This window comes from Meriones unguiculatus, chromosome 3 (genome assembly GCF_030254825.1).
Source record: "Meriones unguiculatus strain TT.TT164.6M chromosome 3, Bangor_MerUng_6.1, whole genome shotgun sequence".
Taxonomy (NCBI): Eukaryota; Metazoa; Chordata; class Mammalia; order Rodentia; family Muridae; genus Meriones; species Meriones unguiculatus.
This window is the reverse complement of record NC_083351.1, coordinates 131850631-131868681: the sequence shown is the minus strand read 5'-3', so window position 1 is coordinate 131868681 and position 18051 is coordinate 131850631. Positions and strand designations below refer to the sequence as shown.

Sequence of the window (18051 nt, the reverse complement as noted above, 5' to 3'; positions counted from 1 at the left end):
AGGAAGGCATTCCCAGCTGTGGCTTCCTCCCAATCCCGAGCCATCCTTGATAGCCACTTCTCTCCTGTACTCCATCACCAAGGCCATCATTGCTGAGTGCACAGTGGAGTCCTCCACCTATGGCTCCTGCTCCCTTCTGGAAAGTCCTGGAGCAGTCATCAGTGGAAGGGGTTATCCTTCAGTATGCAGCTCTGTGCAGCCCTGCTGAAAAGACCCAGGTGGCCTGGCCTCAGCACACTGGCTAGAGGAGAGAATGATGGAGTGGACTTTGCCCATAGCAGGAGCAGCTGTCCCTGGTCCAGGGTGATGCTCAGTAGCTGCTTCCTTCTCCAGAAAAACCAGGCTCTTAGTATCAGCTGGGCTGACCTCCCAGAGGATGTTGTTCTGCCTTTTATTCCTCCCTTGTCTACCATTTAAAACCATTCCTGTGAGGAGCTGCCCTGCCTGTGTGAGTTGAAGACAGCTTCCCTCTGGGCATTCCCTGGAGTGTGGCTGCATTCAGGCTTTTTTGTTATTGTTCCAGTGAAAGCTGTCCCTGGTTGCAGTTTTTCCCGTTGTGTGTCAAAGCCTATTTAAGGAAGCCCCAACAGCTGCTTTCTATGCTGCAGTCTGCCCTGCTATCTTGTGAGAACTCTGGTGGAGGACCAGGATCAGGGGCCACACTCCATATTGTAGCCCTTGAGTCTGTGGGCACAGGTGGTCTAGGCATGAGACCATTCCTTCTGGGGCAGTAGAATCAGTTAGAGAGGAGATCAGATTCTTTCAGGGTAACTTTCTCCTTAGCATTTGGAGGCAAGCTGAAGGACCCACTCCGAGTTGTCCTGGTGGCCACACATGCTGACATCATGAACATCCCTCGGCCTGCTGGAGGCGAGTTTGGATATGATAAGGACACATCTTTGCTGAAAGAGATCAGGAACAGGTGAGAGCAGCCTGCTGGCGGGAACAGGTGAGGGAGGCCTGCTGGTGGGATGGGGTAAGCATCTGGACTGGGGAACTGTGTCAGGGGAAAGGATACAACAGGCCATGCTAGGGTGGGTTGGGGTAGGTGGCTGAAGGAACTTTCATCTTTGATGGATCCTTTTTTGAAATTTTATTTGCATAAAAACAATGAGTACACATACAATAAATGTTGCTAGACACAAAGAGACTAGGTGAAAGGCCACAGCCCACTCTCCTCTCATTTCCCAGCACCTCCACACAGAGCCGACTTCTCTCAGGCTTTGGGATTTATGAGGTTAGCACTTGAATTAGTATTTCACAACATTATACTAATTCAAGCGCTAACCTCCTAAATGGGTTAGGATGGGATGGGACAGAACAGAATAGAAAAGACCATGGTGCTTTTCCTGTCAGTATTATCATATAAGTCCTCTGCTTCTCTTACACAGGAGTGTGAGAATATAACTTTTTTCCTTAAAGCCTGTTAGTGATTTCCATTGCTGTAATGATATACCAAAAAGAAAAGATGTGTTTAGCTTAGGAGGTGAGAAGTCTGAAGCCCATTTCATCAGTCCTCGTGGAGTCCTCTTGGTCACATCCCTGTCACCACACTGGGGACAGAGCCTCTGTAGCACAGGCACCCCTGGAGGACAGACCACACCCAAACCAGAGCGGGCTCCAAGGCTCCATCAACAAGTTTGAACGTGGGGGCTGGAGAGATGGCCGAGCAGTTAAGAGCACCTGAACCCACATACACAGCTCACAACTGCATGGAAGTCCAGTTCTGGGGGATCCAGTGGCCTCAGTGGACTCTGTGGGCACCCATACAAGGCTGCCATACACAGAGACAGATACACATACATACAAATGAAAATGAATCTTTAAAACACAGAGTTTCAACTTGCAGCATCGTGTAACATATTGGCACTCAGGTCTTGCATTATCATTGAGAGACACAGTGTTTTCTTCCTGACAAGAAAAGAGGCCTTATGTGAATATTTTTAGGTCAGTGGTGGGACTTTCTTATTCTGCTTGTGCCCTTAGCCCTCCATCATCAGTAGCATTTCCTTCCCTGCCTGCCTTGGAAAGCCAAAACATAAGGGAGGAGGATGTGACATCAGGAGGGTGTGACATCATCCTACATTCTCTTCCTTTAACTGTGCTGAACTCCCAGATTATATTATGGAGAGAGCACACTGACTTCCTGTGCACTGTATCTAGAGGGACGACCAGAGTCCAAACAATAGCAGAGACAGAGAGGCATCTTCAGGGTCACCAGGACCCTTCCACCTTTCCTCCCATCAGCCACTGGGGCTAGTAGGAACCCAGCTCCTTCATGGGGAAGACCTGAAGTTGACTGAGGGCTGACAAAGTTCCTGCTCTTGCCATAGGTTCGGGAATGACCTTCACGTCTCAAATAAGCTGTTTGTGCTGGACGCTGGGGCATCTGGGTCTAAGGACATTAAGGTTCTTCGGAATCACCTGCAAGAAATACGGAGTCAGATTGTCTCAGTGAGTACGCTGTGGAGATGCCAGCATTGGTCAGGGTCCTGGCCCCACTGCACTGCCTTCAGTTTGTTTTGGTTTTCAGGGGGACAGGTTGACAGTAAGAGCCAAGATTAAGGTGTGTCCAGGTGCTGTTCTGCTGTTCCTGAGGGGCAGGAAGAGCAAGAAACACACAAAATAGGAGATGGAGGGTCGTTATGGGCAACAGTGGACCACCTCTGAGTATATCAAGTTCCTACAGTGGTTCCGGGCATCTTTAAATGGAACAGTTTTTTAGTAAGTTACAACAGCAATTCTGGTGTGCTTTATTTATTTTAGTATGTGTAACAAATTGAGGAAAGAAAAATACTCACTAGCAAAATTTACTGAAGGATGTGTGCTAACTGATGAGAATACATTGGATGAGACTGCTCTCACTGCACGTAAAATATGAACATGTGTTGCGTTTTCCTCACTTACACAAGTGAGCCAGAATCTGAATGGGATGATGATGGACGGCATTGCGATTTTCATCTTAAAGTTGAAATGAAAGAAGAGAACATGTTTCAAAGGTTTTATAATCGAAACAGATTATAAAACAGAAGAGCTTAGAGGCCATCCCCAGAAATCACAATGTCCATAGAAATGAACTAGCAAGCAGAGAGGCTGAGCCAAAGATGGCTCGGTTATTCAGGTGCTCAGTGCACAGAGGCCCGAGTTTGGATCTTCAGGACCCCGAGCACACAGGGGTGTACTTGTAGTCTTAGCACTGGGGAGTGGGGTGGGCAGAGACAGGAGGCTCCCTGAAGCTTGATGGTCAGCTGCTTCAGCCAATCAGTGAGTTCTGGTTGAGTGAGGGCCCCTGTCTGGTCACTCAGTGGAGGAGCTGTCTGAGGAAGACAGTAGATTTGAATCTTTGGCCTCTGCATGTAGGCATACACAGGTGCATGTGTAGTGTGTGCACACACACACATACACACAAATACACATACAGGCTTCAAGAAAGGAAGGGAGAAAGAAAAGATGTTACTTCAGTTTAATAGAGAAAACAGTTACTTAATAAACAAGCACAACTGGTTATTGCTCATAACGAAAGAAGTTGGATCATTCTGCTCACGACACATCCCCAAAGTGGATGGATTAAAGCTGTAACTGTACAAATGTAAAACAATAAGTATCATGAATTACAATTTTGGAGAATGTGTTTTTAAAATAGCTCGAGAGTGAGGAATTCTTCTAAACGTTTTCAAGTTTGAAAACTGTCCCCAGTTTTGCTTTTTTTAAATTAAGGAGTGGAATTTAGGTGACATAAGATGCAATTTTGCATAATTAATGGTGTAATGCTTCATTGATGTGTGGTTTCCAGGTAGGATGGTGTGGGATTATTTGAATGTGAAGCATAGGTTGGCTTGCTTTACCACCTTGATGTGTTTTATAAAAATAAAAAAAAAATTTGAGCCAATTTCTAACTATTGGTCTAATGATATTTCATCAGCAGATCATGTGAATCCACTCTGATATTGATAAAATTCTCATTTTCTGTCTGACTAAGATGGTTACCTAACTAGTGAGGTAGGAAGGGAAGAGATAGAAGCTAGAGGCAGGGAAGGTGTGAGTGAAACATCAGCCCATAATTCCTAAAACATTGTTGTAAGGCTGATCACACCTTGCACATAAAACCACTACCAAGCCTCTTGTGCCTGGTTATTAGATTCTGCCTAAATACAACAGTAGGAAGGAAACTGACCCCGCACTGACCCACTAAAGCACTTGACCTCACACTCCCGGTTTGTGCTTCATGAATGGAGTTGCTCCCTGGTACTTAGAGGGTCACAGTTATCAGTGGCTTACCTGTCTCCCTTACTTGTCCAGGGCTGTCCTCCCATGACTCACCTTTGTGAGAAGATCATCTCCACGCTGCCCTCCTGGCGGAAGCTCAATGGACCAAACCAGCTCATGTCACTGCAGCAGTTTGTGTATGATGTCCAGGACCAGCTAAACCCCCTGGCCTCTGAGGATGACCTCAGGCGCATTGCACAGCAGCTGCACAGCATGGGGGAGGTGAGTGCTGGGCATGGGTGAGCCCCAGTGGCAGAGCAGAAATGACCCTGCTACCTATACTATCTCATTCCATGAGTTTCTTCTCACCCCACCAAGTTACACAGAATCTCTGCTCTCTGCTTCTGCTTCACCTCAGTGTTACCAGCTGTCTGGGTCTGGGTTTTATGTCTCTGAGCCTTGAAATAAAGGCTCACATGGTTAACAAGAATAGCATGAATACATTTTCAAAGCAAAGTAATAGTGCGGAGTAGGAAGAAATACACTGACCAGAGTGACAGCAGGTAACATGAGTGAAGGTGCTCAGGAGTCTAGGCCTTCTTTATGAGGCCTAAAAAAGGGCTAAGTTTGCCTTCAAGGGACAAAGTCTGAGAGATTCTCTATTTTGATTGACAGGTTTGGGTTATATAAGTCTTTGCTTACTGAGACTATTTTCCTTTTATGCATCTGATTTTTGTCACATGCATGCCCAGTTAAGCATAGGCATGATGTGGTAAATGAGGCCTTAAAGTTTCCTTACCGAACACAGTTTTCCTTATTATAGCTGCACCAAAACCAGTTCAGGCTGGATTTGTTTCTAGACTGAATAGAATCTGTATGCTTTATAGTTGTTAAAAGGAGGACAAGCTTATTCCATTGTTCAGTGTGTGTGTGTGTGTGTGTGTGTGTGTGTGTGTGTGTATGTGTGTGAGTACATGTATGGGTGTGTAGCTTGGTGGAGGTTAGAGCCCTAGAATGTGTGTGTGTGTGTGTGTGTGTGTGTGTGTGTGTGTGTGTTGATGAAGTTGAAGTTCTAAGAAGTTAAGAGGCTGCCAGTTGCATTATTGGAAGTGAGGTGTGTGCATAGCTCATACCAAGTGGAATCAACTGTTCCCTTTGCATTTCTGCCTCTGTTTGTTGTTTATTTGTTTGCTTCGCTGTTGTCATCTAGGTCCTGTTAGTTAGTTGGTCTTGTCCTGGGTAACTGGGTCTCCATTGCTGCCTCAGGCACCCACTTCTTTCCTGTTTTTCCTGGCAGCCTTAGACTGGCTGCTCTGAGGGAACTGAAATGCTCCAGAATGGTCCTGGGTTGACAAACACTGAGAAAATCCTGCAAGGTGTATTCATGGGGGTGGTGTCTGTGGACAATGAGACACTGATATGCAGAGTGCCTGAAGTTAGGGCCACACATGTAAAGACCCCTCAAGAAGCAACACCCACTCAAAGTGACAGAAATTGGTCTTTGCTTGTGGTTGTGTGAGACTTGGCCCAGTATGGAAGCTGTTCTAACTGCAACACATGCTTGTGCCCAGAAAATGGCATAGCTATTCACAAATCTCTTTTCTCCTAGGAACTCAAGTGGCCACATGTGCCAAGAGTAACAATTAGAAGCAGATTATTAAATCATTTAATAATCTGAGATTATTAAAAACCAAAAGCTGGATTCTTTGGTTTTGGGTGCCACATCAAGATTATATTTGTCATGAGTTGTTTATTTTTGGAACTAATACTGAGTCTAGAGGTCCTGGCTCAGAAGGGCCTCAAACAGCAAGGTCAGCCTTTAAAATCCCAGTAAACTGCCAGCTGATTGGCTGACTGAGTAGCAATACTGTAAAGTAACTAAACGCAAGGAAGAAGATGGCGAGGCAAAGCTAGGCATGAAAGGCATCTTCCCCACAATACTCTTTCTCCTTTGACAGGATTCTCTTATATTGCAGTTTTTGACCAGAAATTTTCTATGTCATGATGTATAGCCCTCTTAATTTCATATCACATTCCCTCTCCCTTTGAGCTTAAAACTTTAAGAAATAAAGACTGGAAGAAAGAAAGAAAAGGAAAGGAAAGCTCCGTGATTGTGGGCCGGTTCTATGCAGCTGCAGCCTCTTAAGCCTGGTTGCAAACCATGAGCTCCTTGGTTTCCTCCTCCATGGGTCAAGTTTTATTTGTCTCGACTGTAAAGAAATAACAATAGTTGCTTAGCATGAAGCGGCCCTGTTGAAAGTGGACCATCTCCTCTGGAGAAGTTAAGTCTGAGGCTGGAAGATGAAGGTGCTGAATGCCCTAAGCCACACTAGTGCAGTAGACTCCCACGGCCAGCAGGTGGAGGCAGAGCTCACTGCAAGGAAAGCCCATCTGGAAAAATGCCATTTTTCAGACTATATCCTAAAAGGGCCCCCCCCCAAAAAAAATTCTAGATTTCTGGTGTTATTTCATTTTCTTCTCACATTTTTTCTCCAGCTTTCGTGCTTTTAAATAGACACAGTGGTCACCATTGGGTGTCATTCTTGTCCTCTGTTTCAGTTGAGGGGTTATCACAGGGGCAAACTTATGAAAATTCTATACAAAAAAAATTAGTAAATATATTTAAATTTTACATCTTATTAGCATGTTAGTTTCAATATTTGAGCCTTTTTTTTCTGGAAAATTGCATTATCATGATGTAAGCTAGGTGTTCAGGGACACACTTGTAATCCTGGCACTCAGAAAGCTGAGACAAAAAGATGAAGAATTTAAGCCCTGCCTGGGCCTAGGAAGTCACTGTATAATGACTCCTGTCTCAGACAAACTACAGACACTGTCATGAATCCTCAAGAACTGAACATCTCAGCTGACATTGGCCAGTTATTTACGTTTTGATTCCTTTCCCTCCGTTCTCTCATCTTTTTTCATTTATTTCACAAACATCACCATATTTTACCCATAAATCATTGAGTATTTCAAAAGACAAGGTTGTTCTCACACAAAACTTAGTAAAAACACACAGTCCAGAAACACAGCTTCAATTTGGGACAGTGGCTGAGCTTATTGTCTTCACACTGGGGTTTTCCTTTGCCCTGATAATCTCTTTTGATAGCTGCTTTTATTCAATGATGGGTTTGTTCTTGACTCAGATCCCGTGAGAAGCCAATCTTTCCATCTTCTTGTCTCCCTTCCTTTCCAAACCTTTCTTCATTTTTTTATTTGCTGCTTTGGTTTGTTGTTGGTTGTGTTTCTGTCTTTACATAATTGCAGTGTTTACCCCTATGGGAATAGCCTCTGTGAAACTCTCCTGATATTCAGGAGCCAGCCTGGGCAGGATTCAGCTTTGGTTTTAAAGATAGATCCACGTCTCCGAGTGCCTCCCCACTGAGCTCCGGGTGATAGCCGTGTTTGGCCTGGGTTTCCTTTTCCTCTGGTGACCGTGAGATGTTCCCTTTTGCAGATCAACATCATGCAGAGCGAGACGGTGCAGGATGTGCTACTGCTGGATCCGCGCTGGCTCTGCACCAACGTCCTGGGGAAGCTGCTGTCTGTGGAGACACCCCGGGCCCTGCACCACTATCGGGGCCGCTACACCATGGAAGACATCCAGCGCCTGGTACCTGACAGTGACGTGGAGGAGCTGCTGCAGATCTTGGATGCCATGGACATCTGCGCCAGGGACCTGAGTAGTGGGACTATGGTGGATGTTCCTGCTCTGATCAAAACAGATAGCCTCCAGCGCTCCTGGGCTGATGAGGAGGATGAAGTGATGGTGTATGGTGGGGTGCGCATCGTCCCCGTAGAGCACCTCACCCCCTTCCCCTGCGGCATCTTTCACAAAGTTCAGGTTAACCTGTGCCGGTGGATACACCAGCAGAGCGCGGAGGGAGACGCGGACATCCGTCTGTGGGTGAGCGGCTGCAGGATCACCAACCGTGGGGCTGAGGTGCTGGTGCTGTTGGTCAACCACGGCCAGGGCATCGAGGTGCAGGTGCGTGGGCTGGAGACTGAGAAGATCAAGTGCTGCCTGTTGCTGGACTCAGTGTGCAGCACCATCGAGAATGTCATGGCCACCACCTTGCCAGGGCTGTTGACCGTGAAGCACTACCTGAGCCCCCAGCAGCTACGGGAAAACCACGAACCAGTCATGGTCTACCAGCCTCGGGACTTCTTCCGCGCACAGACCCTGAAGGAGAGCTCGCTTACCAACACCATGGGCGGGTACAAGGAGAGCTTCAGCAGTGTCACATGCTTTGGGTGTCATGATGTCTACTCACAGGCCAGTCTCGGCATGGACATCCACGCATCAGACCTGAGTCTCCTGACCCGGAGGAAACTGAGTCGCTTGCTTGACCCACCGGACCCCATGGGAAAGGACTGGTGCCTTCTGGCCATGAACTTGGGCCTCCCGGACATGGTGGCCAAGCACAACATCAACACCAGGTCTCCTAGAGATTTCCTGCCCAGCCCAGTGCATGCCTTGCTACAGGAATGGACCTCCTACCCTGAGAGTACAGTGGGCGTCCTTATATCCAAACTTCGGGAGCTGGGGCGCCGGGATGCTGCGGACTTTTTACTGAAGGCCTCCTCTGTGTTCAAGATCAACCTTGATGGCAATGGCCAGGAGGCTTACGCCTCAAGCTGTAACAGTGGCACATCCTACAATTCCATTAGCTCAGTGGTGTCCCGGTGAGGGCAGCCTTGGCTTGGGCAGGGTCTTGATGGACCGAGATGTAAGGGTGGTGGGGAGGGGGCAACCCATCCTTCCCAGCCTAGATCCCCATGCATTCCTTCTGCTCCTGAAGACACCCTCCGCCCTGTTCCCTGCTTCCCAGCCTCCATCTCCCTCCCTCTCATGCATCCCCTAGTCAAGAGCAGACCGCATCCTTTACTTTGGCCACTTGGGAAGCTAGGCCCCTTCTAACAGTGTTTTGGACTCCATCTCTTGTCCTCTAATACCTTGCTTCTTGCTGATAATTTTATTGGAATCCCAAACTTTTCAATGAAAAGAAAATTTAAATTCCTTTATTAAATTATCCTTAAAAAAAAAAAAAGGAACACACATTTATCCACAGTGTGTAATTCTTTCCTTTTCTCTGCTGTGCCAGCTCCTCAGCTTATCTCTTTTATATTTGTAGGCGAGACTCCCATGCTTGGACCCCACTGTATGATTTATAAACAGACAATATGTGAGTGCCTTTTGCAGAAGAGGGTGTGTTGAAATCATCAGAGTCAGCCCGGAGCTGTCACCAAGGAAACGCTACCTCTCTGTCCCTTGCTGTGCGCTGATCATCCAGAGGTGCTTCACTCTGAGTTGTTGGTTTTGGTTTGTTTTCTTTCTTTCTTTCTTCTTCCTTTCTCTAGGGAGGGGCTCTGTGTTTCATTTGGCAGAGAAAGAGGAGAAAGGAGTCCTCCCCAGAGTGTTCATGGCCAGTGTTGCTATAAGAAGACAAATGTTCAGTTGCTTTTGTCAAAGTATCCACGTGAACATCCACATGAAACCTAAGACTGTCATGCCTCATCACTCCCTCCCGTTTCAGGTAGAAGGTGACACAGTGTAGTATTATGGAGACCTGTGTTAAGAATGCTGCAGAGCCCAGCTCACAATCCACGGCAGTCGGTTGTCGTTGGTGCATTGCAGATGTGCTCTCTGTTGAGATCTCGGTTTGATCACTTCCTGTACTTGAAGTCTGAAAGAGAGGAATGAGAGGAAACAACTTTTCTTGGGGTGATTGAGATTGTGATCGAATTTTAAATCTGTATGAGGGAACACGTTTTAATTCTTCTGTCCTGAGAAGCATGTAATGTTGCCGTATCATCTGTACATATATATGCACTATGTATATACATATATATTAATACTGGTATTTTTACCTTATCTATAAGATGTCGTAAAATAATTAAGTTTTTTCTTTTTTTTGTTTTATAAATAAACTGTTGCTTATTGCATTTGATTGGTTAGTCCTTGATTCAAAAGAAATTGTACTCTCTGTTGGATTTCCCCTCCCACTGTTCTGCACCCCATCATTGACTAATCCAGAATCCAGATAAACTTTAATCTCCAGGACTTGGAAAGTGCCACGCTTTGCCTAAGTGCTTATTTATTTATAAACTAGATGTGGCAGAGGGAATACAAGCTGGCTCTAAATTATTTCTTAAGTGATTGCATATGAACATTCATTGCTAAACATGGAGATTTCTACACAACATTAGATGGTAGTAAGTCATGTTTCAAATGGACAACATAATGACATTGACTGGCTAACACTGTATTTTATTTCTAGTGGTCATTCTTAGCTCAATGAGCATGGCCATACTTAAATGAGATAATATTTAGACGGGGTCTGTTGTGATGTTAGTGTCTTGAACACCCTTACAAGTCTGACAATTTCCCTATGGATTCATCTTCCATAGATGAATTCATGTTCTGTTACATGAGAAACCAAAATAAAGTTATGAAAGTTCACACAAGATGCATAGGACCTTTCAGGTGGTGATAAAGGTTATGGGCCATTGTGATGGGCTTTAGAACACAGATGTGGTCAAGTGTTCTGGGTGTTTCTGTTATGGTTTCTTAGATGAGATTGACAACTAAGTTAGTGGTCTTTGTGTCCACTAGGCTGCTTTCTGTCACAAATGTGGGCTTTACTTACCCTTCAATTGAAGAAGAGAGTAAAATGAAAGAATGATGGCCTGCAAGCAAGAGTGAGTTCGTCGGCAGACAGCCTTAAGCAGTGTTGTTTTCTTTGAGTCTGCTATTGTTTTGGTTTTTCAGACAAGGTTTAGCCCAGGCGCCTTGAGTTTGCAATTATTTTATCCCCAGGGCTGGGATTACATGGATGTACTATCAAGTCCAGATCCCACTGACAGCCTTTGAACTTGACTTACAACAACATCTTTCTCTGGTGTAACTGACTGCCAACCCACAGACAGACTTGGGGCTGGCAGGCAAAAGCCAGTTTCTGAACATCATACCCTTCCCTGTTCTACACAAAGCACCCCATTGATTGTCTGCTTCTGAAAAACCCTACTAATACACTAAAGTATTAAATTTTAAAAAGACATCAGGAAGTTCTGCCAGCTGTGTTGTATCAAAGACAGAGTGAAGGCTTGGTTGTATGAATAGAAAAGTCATTTTAAAAATTATTAGTTTAATATGCTGTGTTTTCTACCTACTTTCCTATATTGCAGTGGCTTGGGACTTTCAAACATCTTGCTCTAACTCTGCCTGTTTTTATCATAAAACCCAAAGAATTCCACCAATCCAGATGCAATGTATGTCATTTTTAGTCAAAATTAACAATTTTAGAAACTATAAGGAAAAGCAAGAAGACAGTCTAGCCTTCCAAGTGGCCAGGCATGGGTGGGTTTAGACAGAAGCTGTTGGAAACTTTTTTTTTTTGGGGGGGGGTGTCCAACTTGTCTACCTCCTTCCTTTCCCAAGGATGCAGAATTTTCACTGAGTATTTGCATTTCTTTATGGTTTCCTGAGTGGCCCTTAAGGCCTTTGAAAACTCACCAGTCATGAAAACAGGTGTTATTATATACACAGACATATGGGAAGAGATTCTTTAATAACCCAGGAACCTGTGGTGTAGCTTCAATGTCCTCTAAAGGTCCATCTTTTGAAGGCTGGTTTTCCAGACTGCCATGCTACTGGGAAAGGCTGAGACTTTGGAAGTGGAGCTGGAGGAAAAGTGAGTGAGTTCACTGAGGACCAGCCATGGAAGGGTATACTGGAATCACAGCCTCTCTGATGTGCCTTCTGGCCACCATGCAGTGAGAAGCTTTGTTCTAACACTCATCGGTCCATGCTATGTGGCTTCATCTTGGGCTCAAAAGCATTGAACCCAAATAAACACAAACTGAAGTTTCTGAAACCATGAACTATTCAAATTTGTCTTCATAAGTACTTAGTCGAGGGACTCTTTTGTTACAATGGAAAACGGATATGACAAGGTACCTTTGTGTAGATGCACACCTGTCATCTACATTATGAGGCCCAGAACCATTTTAAAATCTAGCCTCAAGCCTAGGAGTTTATACCTTCTCCCTTGGGAATCTCCTGGGAATCCCCTAGTATTCTGCCTGCCCTCAATTACAGACTGACCACGGGGTCTTCAACTGCAGGTGAGGCTGGTTAAGGGACATTGCTTCCTAACCTTTACTAGGCTGTAATTGTCTTAGGAGATGTAAGAACTACCCTCCACATGCTTTCTGTGTCCATCTAAGAAGTGAGGGCTGTTTCACTAGAATGGTTTTTGTTTGTCCTTATAGTTGCTTCATAAAATTTTACTTCATAAAATTGGCTCAGCTATGGCCTCAGGGTAGGCAGATGACATAGATCTGCATGTGCATTGCTAGGGAGTCTGAGGTTACCAGTCTTCTTTCTAGTGTACTGTCTTAGTCAGGGTGTCTATTGCTGAGACAAAACACCATGATCAAAAAGCAAGTAGGGGAGGAAAGGGTTTTTGGAGGGTTTATTGGACAGGAACTTAACCAAGGCAGGAACCTGGAGGCAGGAGCTGATGCAGAGACCATGAAGAATGCTGCTTACTGGCTTGCTTCCCCTTGCTTGCTCAGCCTGTCTTCTTATAGAACCCATAACTACCAGCCCAGGGATCCCCCATTGATCACTAATTGAGAAAATGCCTTATAGCTGGATCTCAAGGAGGCATTTCCTTGGCTGAGGCTCCTTCCTCTCTGATGACTAGTCTAAGTCAAGTTGACATAAAACCAGCCAGTACATGTACCATCATGCATTCTGCTTTGTCTTTAGATTTCAGTGACATGTTTGCGATACATAGTCATTTTATTAATCTGAGATGTTTCATGCCTTTTCAAAAACTTTAATTTTTATTCAATTAAATGTGCTGTTAGGCGAATCCATACAAGTCACTAGTGTCAAAGAAATCTTGACATAGCTTGTACTTACAGTGACTCCTATGTCCTATCAAGGGCCTGTCAGAGTGAAGGTGAATTACCTTATGTAGGCATGCTGTCCCCAACCTAGTCTTCCTTGTTACAGTACAGTATCTCATACCAAGGGGTATAGCACTGTTAATGCAGTCCCACTATTGTTCAGATCTCTGGCAATCTTTCTGCAGCCATCCATCTCCTGTTTGTACCCCAGCTGAAAGCACAGCAGTATGTGAAGGCTAAAGCACATGCTCATTCCTAGCCCTCATCAGACCTGATGCTATTCCCCCACCCCCTTCCTGGGCTGTACACAAAGGGTGGGGAGAGGCGGGCATTCCTGAGTCTAAATTTGCACAAATTTCCACCCTTAAGGCAAAACATTACCTCAGATGGGAGTGTAAAATTCAGAGAAAGAAGGGTATCTTTCTTTCCTATCTTTCTTAGGATATCTTTCCAGGTAGATGTGCTTTAGAAATAAGAAAAATGCTCAGTAAGGAAGGAGAACAACAGAGCCAAAAAACCTGGGCCTGGGCCGGGGGTGGGGGGAGCTTCAGAGACTGAGACTCCAACCAAAGACCATGCATGGATAAGACCTAGAACTCCCGCTCAGATGTAGCCCATAGACAGCTCAGTGTCCAAGTGGGTTTTCTAGTAAGGGGAACAGGAGCTGTCTCTGACATGAACTCAGTGGCAGGCTCTTTGATCAGTTCCCCCTGTGGGGTACAGCCTTGCCAGGCCACAGAAGAAGATGATGCAGCCAATACTGATGAGACCTGATAGGCTAGGGTGAGATAGAAGGGGAGGAGGTCCTTCCTACCCTACCAGGAGACTAGAGAAGGGGCTTAGGGGAGAAGAGGGATGGTGGGTAGGAAGAGCCAAGGCAGGGGGCTGCAGTGGGGATACAAAGTGAATAAATCATATTAAATAAATAAATAAATAAATAGATAGATAAATACATAAATAAATAAATGAAAAATGTTCAGAATTTATAGAGTGGTAACAGAACCAACACAGCATCAATACCCTTGGGAAACCTGCAACACCATCCCAGTATGATCAGGTGTGAATGGTGCTCTGTTCAGTGTAAGAGCAAAAGGCCTTTGGAGACCTTTGTCCAAGTATTACTTGCAGGTAGGAGGCCCATTTTAATGCTCAGATGTAGACATGTTTGGCCATTTCCACCTATTCTTGATGAGCCCAGTATTCCTTATTGTCCAATTCTGTTCCTTCAAAGCCATTGTCCACCATGAGAACAGTGTGAATCAGGGTTTTGTTGAAATTTGGGTCATAATAAATGTCTGAAAAATAAAACCAACACTCAGCCAAGCAGTTCTCTGTACTTGTCAGTAATACATTCTGCCATCCATCTCTAATAAAATTCAGGAAAGTGACATAAAAGTCGGGAAAGACTTCAAAGTATGATCTGTTTTTTTTTATAATTAAAGCTCAAGATTTAGGCTCTAATTTCAAACCAACAGTAGTTCGAACTAGTGCACATCCTTTTGTAAAGAGCTTGGTGAGAACCATAGATGGTGATCCTTGTGTATTTGTCTATTGACATAAGTTATACTGTTCTACCCAGGATAGGTTCAAACTCCTAGGTCAAGCCCTGAGTTGAGCCATGCCCAACTTCAAGACTGTTCTCTGATAAGCCGTTTAGTGTGTCTGGTTTTATATTGAGGTCTTTGATCCACTTGGACTTTAGTTTTGTGCAGGGTGATAAGTATGAATCTATTTGCATTTTTCTATATGTAGACATCCAGTTAGACCAGCAAGATTTGTTGAAGATGCTGTCTTTTTTCCATTGAATGGTTTTGGCATCTTTGTCAAAAGTCAGGTGTCCATAAGTGTGTGGATTTATGTCAGGGTCTTCTATCTGATTCCATTGATCCACCAGTCTGTTTCTATGCCAGTACCATGCAGTTTTTAGAATTGTTGCTCTATAGTACAGCTTGAGATCAGGGATGGAGATACCTCCTGAAGATCTTTTACTGTAGAGAATTGTTTTAGCAATTCTGGGTTGTTGTTCTATATGAAGTTGAGAATTTTTCTTTCAAGGTCTGTAAAGAATTGTGTTGGGAATTTGATGGGAATTGTATTGACTCTGTAGATTGCTCTTGGTAAGATGGCCATTTTTTTACTATGTTAATCCTGCCAAGCCATGAGCATGGGAGATTTTTCCATCTTTTGATATCTTCTTCTATTTCTTTCTTCAGAGCCTTAAAATTTTTTTCATACAAGTCTTTGACTTGCTTGGTTAGGTTCACACCAAGGTACTTTATGACCTTTGTGGCTATTGTGAAGGGTGTTGTTTCCCTAATTTCTTTCTCAGACCTTTTGTTTTTGGAATACAGGAGGGCTAAGGATTTTTTTTTTCAGTTAATTTTGTATCCAGCCACTGGCTGAAGGTATTTATCAGCTGTAGGAATTCCCTGGTAGGATTTTTGGGGTCACTCAGATATACTAAAACGCTTAGAAGAAAAAGTGGGGAAGACTCTTGAACTCATTGGAACAGGAGACAACTTCCTGAACAGAAGACCAACAGCACAGGCTCTAAGAGCAACAATAAATGGGATCTCATGAAATTGAAAAGCTGCTGTAAAGCAAGGGACACTGTCTTCAGAACAAAATGACTGCCTACAGATTGGGAAAGGATCTTCACCAACCCTATATCTGACAGAGGACTAATATCCAGTATATATGAAGAACTTAAGAAGTTAAACAGCAACAAATCAAGTAATCCAATTAAGAAATGGAGTACAGAGCTAAACAGAGAATTCTCAATAGAGGAATATTGAATGGCAGAGAAACACTTAAAGAAATGTTCAATGTCCTTAGACATTAAGGCAATGCAAATCAAAATGACCCTAAGATTTCACCTTACACCCATCAGGATGGCTAAGTTGAATAACTCAAGTGACAACACATGCTGGAGAGGTTGTGGAGAAAGGGGAACCCTCCTCTACTGCTGGTGGGAATGCAAACTTGTACAACCACTCTGGAAAGCAATCTGGCATTTCTTCAGACAACTAGGAATAGCGCTTACTCAAGATCCAGTTATACCACTCCTAGGAATATACCCAAAAGAGGCTCAAGTACACAATAAAGACATTTGCTCAACCATGTTTGTAGCAGCATTATTTGTAATAGCCAGAAGCTTGAAACAGCCCAGATGTCCCTAAGTGGAGGAATGGTTACAGAAATTGTGGTACATCTACACAATGGAATATTACTCAGCAATAAAAAACAAGGAAATCATGAAATTTGCAGGTAAATGGTGGGATCTGGAAAGGATCATCCCGAGTGAGCTATCCCAGAAGCAGAAAGATGCACACGGTATATACTCACTCATATAGACATATAATATAGTATAAACCTACTAAAATCTGTACACCTAAAGAAACTAATCAAGAAGGAGGACTCTTGCTAAAATGCTCAATTCCTATACAGAAAGGCAAAGAGGATAAACATCAGAAGAAGGAGGAAACAGGGAACAAGTCAGGAGCCTGACACAGAGGACCGCTGAAAGGCTCTGCCCTGCAGACTATCAATGAAGATGCTGAGATTTATGGGCAACCTTTGGGCAGAGTGCAGGGAATCTTAGGAAAGAAGTGGAAAACAGTAAGATCTGGAGAGGACAGGAACTCCACAAGGAGAGCAACAGAACCAAAAAATCTGAGCACAGGGGTCTTTCCTGAGACTGATACTCCAACCAAGGACTATGCATGGAGATAACCTAGAACGCCTACACAGATGTAGCCCATGGCAATTCAGTATCCAAGTGGGTTCCATTGTAATGAGAACAGTGACTGTCTCTGACATGAACTGATCAGCCTGCTCTTTAATTACCTCCCCCTGAGGGGGAAGCAGCATTACCAGGCCACAGAATAAGACAACACAGCCACTCCTGATGAAACCTAATTGTCTAGGATCAGAAGGAAGGAAAAGAAGACCTCCCCTATCAGTGGACTTGGGGAGGGGCATGCATGTAGAGGGTGGAGGAAGGGAGTGATTGGGACGGAAGGAGGGAGGGAACTACAGGGGGGATACAAAGTGAACGAAGTGTAATTAATAAAGAATAAAAAAAGACTGTTCTCTGACACCCTGTAATTGTACTCGTATATGTTCAGTCTTAGAGCACAGTACAGAACACAATTCCTTGGATCAAAAGATTTAAATTTAAGGTGAAAAGCTTCTTTTTTTTGGGGGGGGAACAAATTAACAACTTAAACAATGAAGCTATATATGTAGCAGTGTAGCTATTTAAGGATTTGTGAAATAGTGACATATTTTGGGTTGTGCCTAAGCTAAGTAAAATGGGAGTACCAGGTCGAGCTATTGTCTACCCAGAAGAAAGAGCTGTATGGAACACCAATGTATTCTCATCACCATTTGTGCTGGATGGTCCTGGAACTTTTACATCATTTTTGCATAAACTCACACCCCCAGGGCCTACTTACTCCCCTTATAGACCTGGAAGGAATCCCATAGTCCATCAATAGCAGCAAAGGTGGGCTCCACCATTATCACAGCTCTCTTAAGAGGGTCTCCATTCTCTGGTATGAGCACATAGCCCATGAAATTAGCAGCCAAGGTCATATATGCTGGGTCCTTCCTTTTCAAGGTAAAGGGGAAGAGATTCAGTTACTTCCAGGTACCTTCTGGGGAGCATGAGTCAGAACCTCAATACTCCACACCTAATAACTGAGTATCTATGAGTCTGGGCTCTTATATCTCATCCCAGGAAGTTCAGTGCTACTTGTTGATCTAGGCTGAAAATTAGCTTCTGTCTTCAATGGCGTTTTCTAGGTTCATCAGTACATAAGAGGAACGTGTTAGATATAGAGTGACGAGCATTTGCTCCTTTCAAGTAACAATAGGACTACACCTCCACTGAGCTGCTCACTGCCGAACCATGCAGATGAT

General features: G+C 44.2%; 1 protein-coding gene across 3 annotated transcripts in view; it reads left to right on the top strand.

The window, feature by feature from the left end:
* The window catches only part of Dapk1 (death associated protein kinase 1), a 150037-nt gene extending 139877 nt beyond the window's left edge, over positions 1-10160 (top strand). For all 3 annotated transcript variants that reach the window (XM_021650451.2, XM_060380545.1, XM_021650452.2), the window contains 4 exons: positions 784-922; positions 2334-2454; positions 4300-4488; positions 7667-10160. In XM_021650451.2, coding sequence (XP_021506126.1) covers positions 784-922; positions 2334-2454; positions 4300-4488; positions 7667-8899 — 1682 coding nt within the window. In that variant the 3' untranslated portion in view covers positions 8900-10160. The remainder of the gene's footprint in view (positions 1-783; positions 923-2333; positions 2455-4299; positions 4489-7666) is intronic.
* The last annotated feature ends 7891 nt before the right edge of the window (positions 10161-18051 follow it).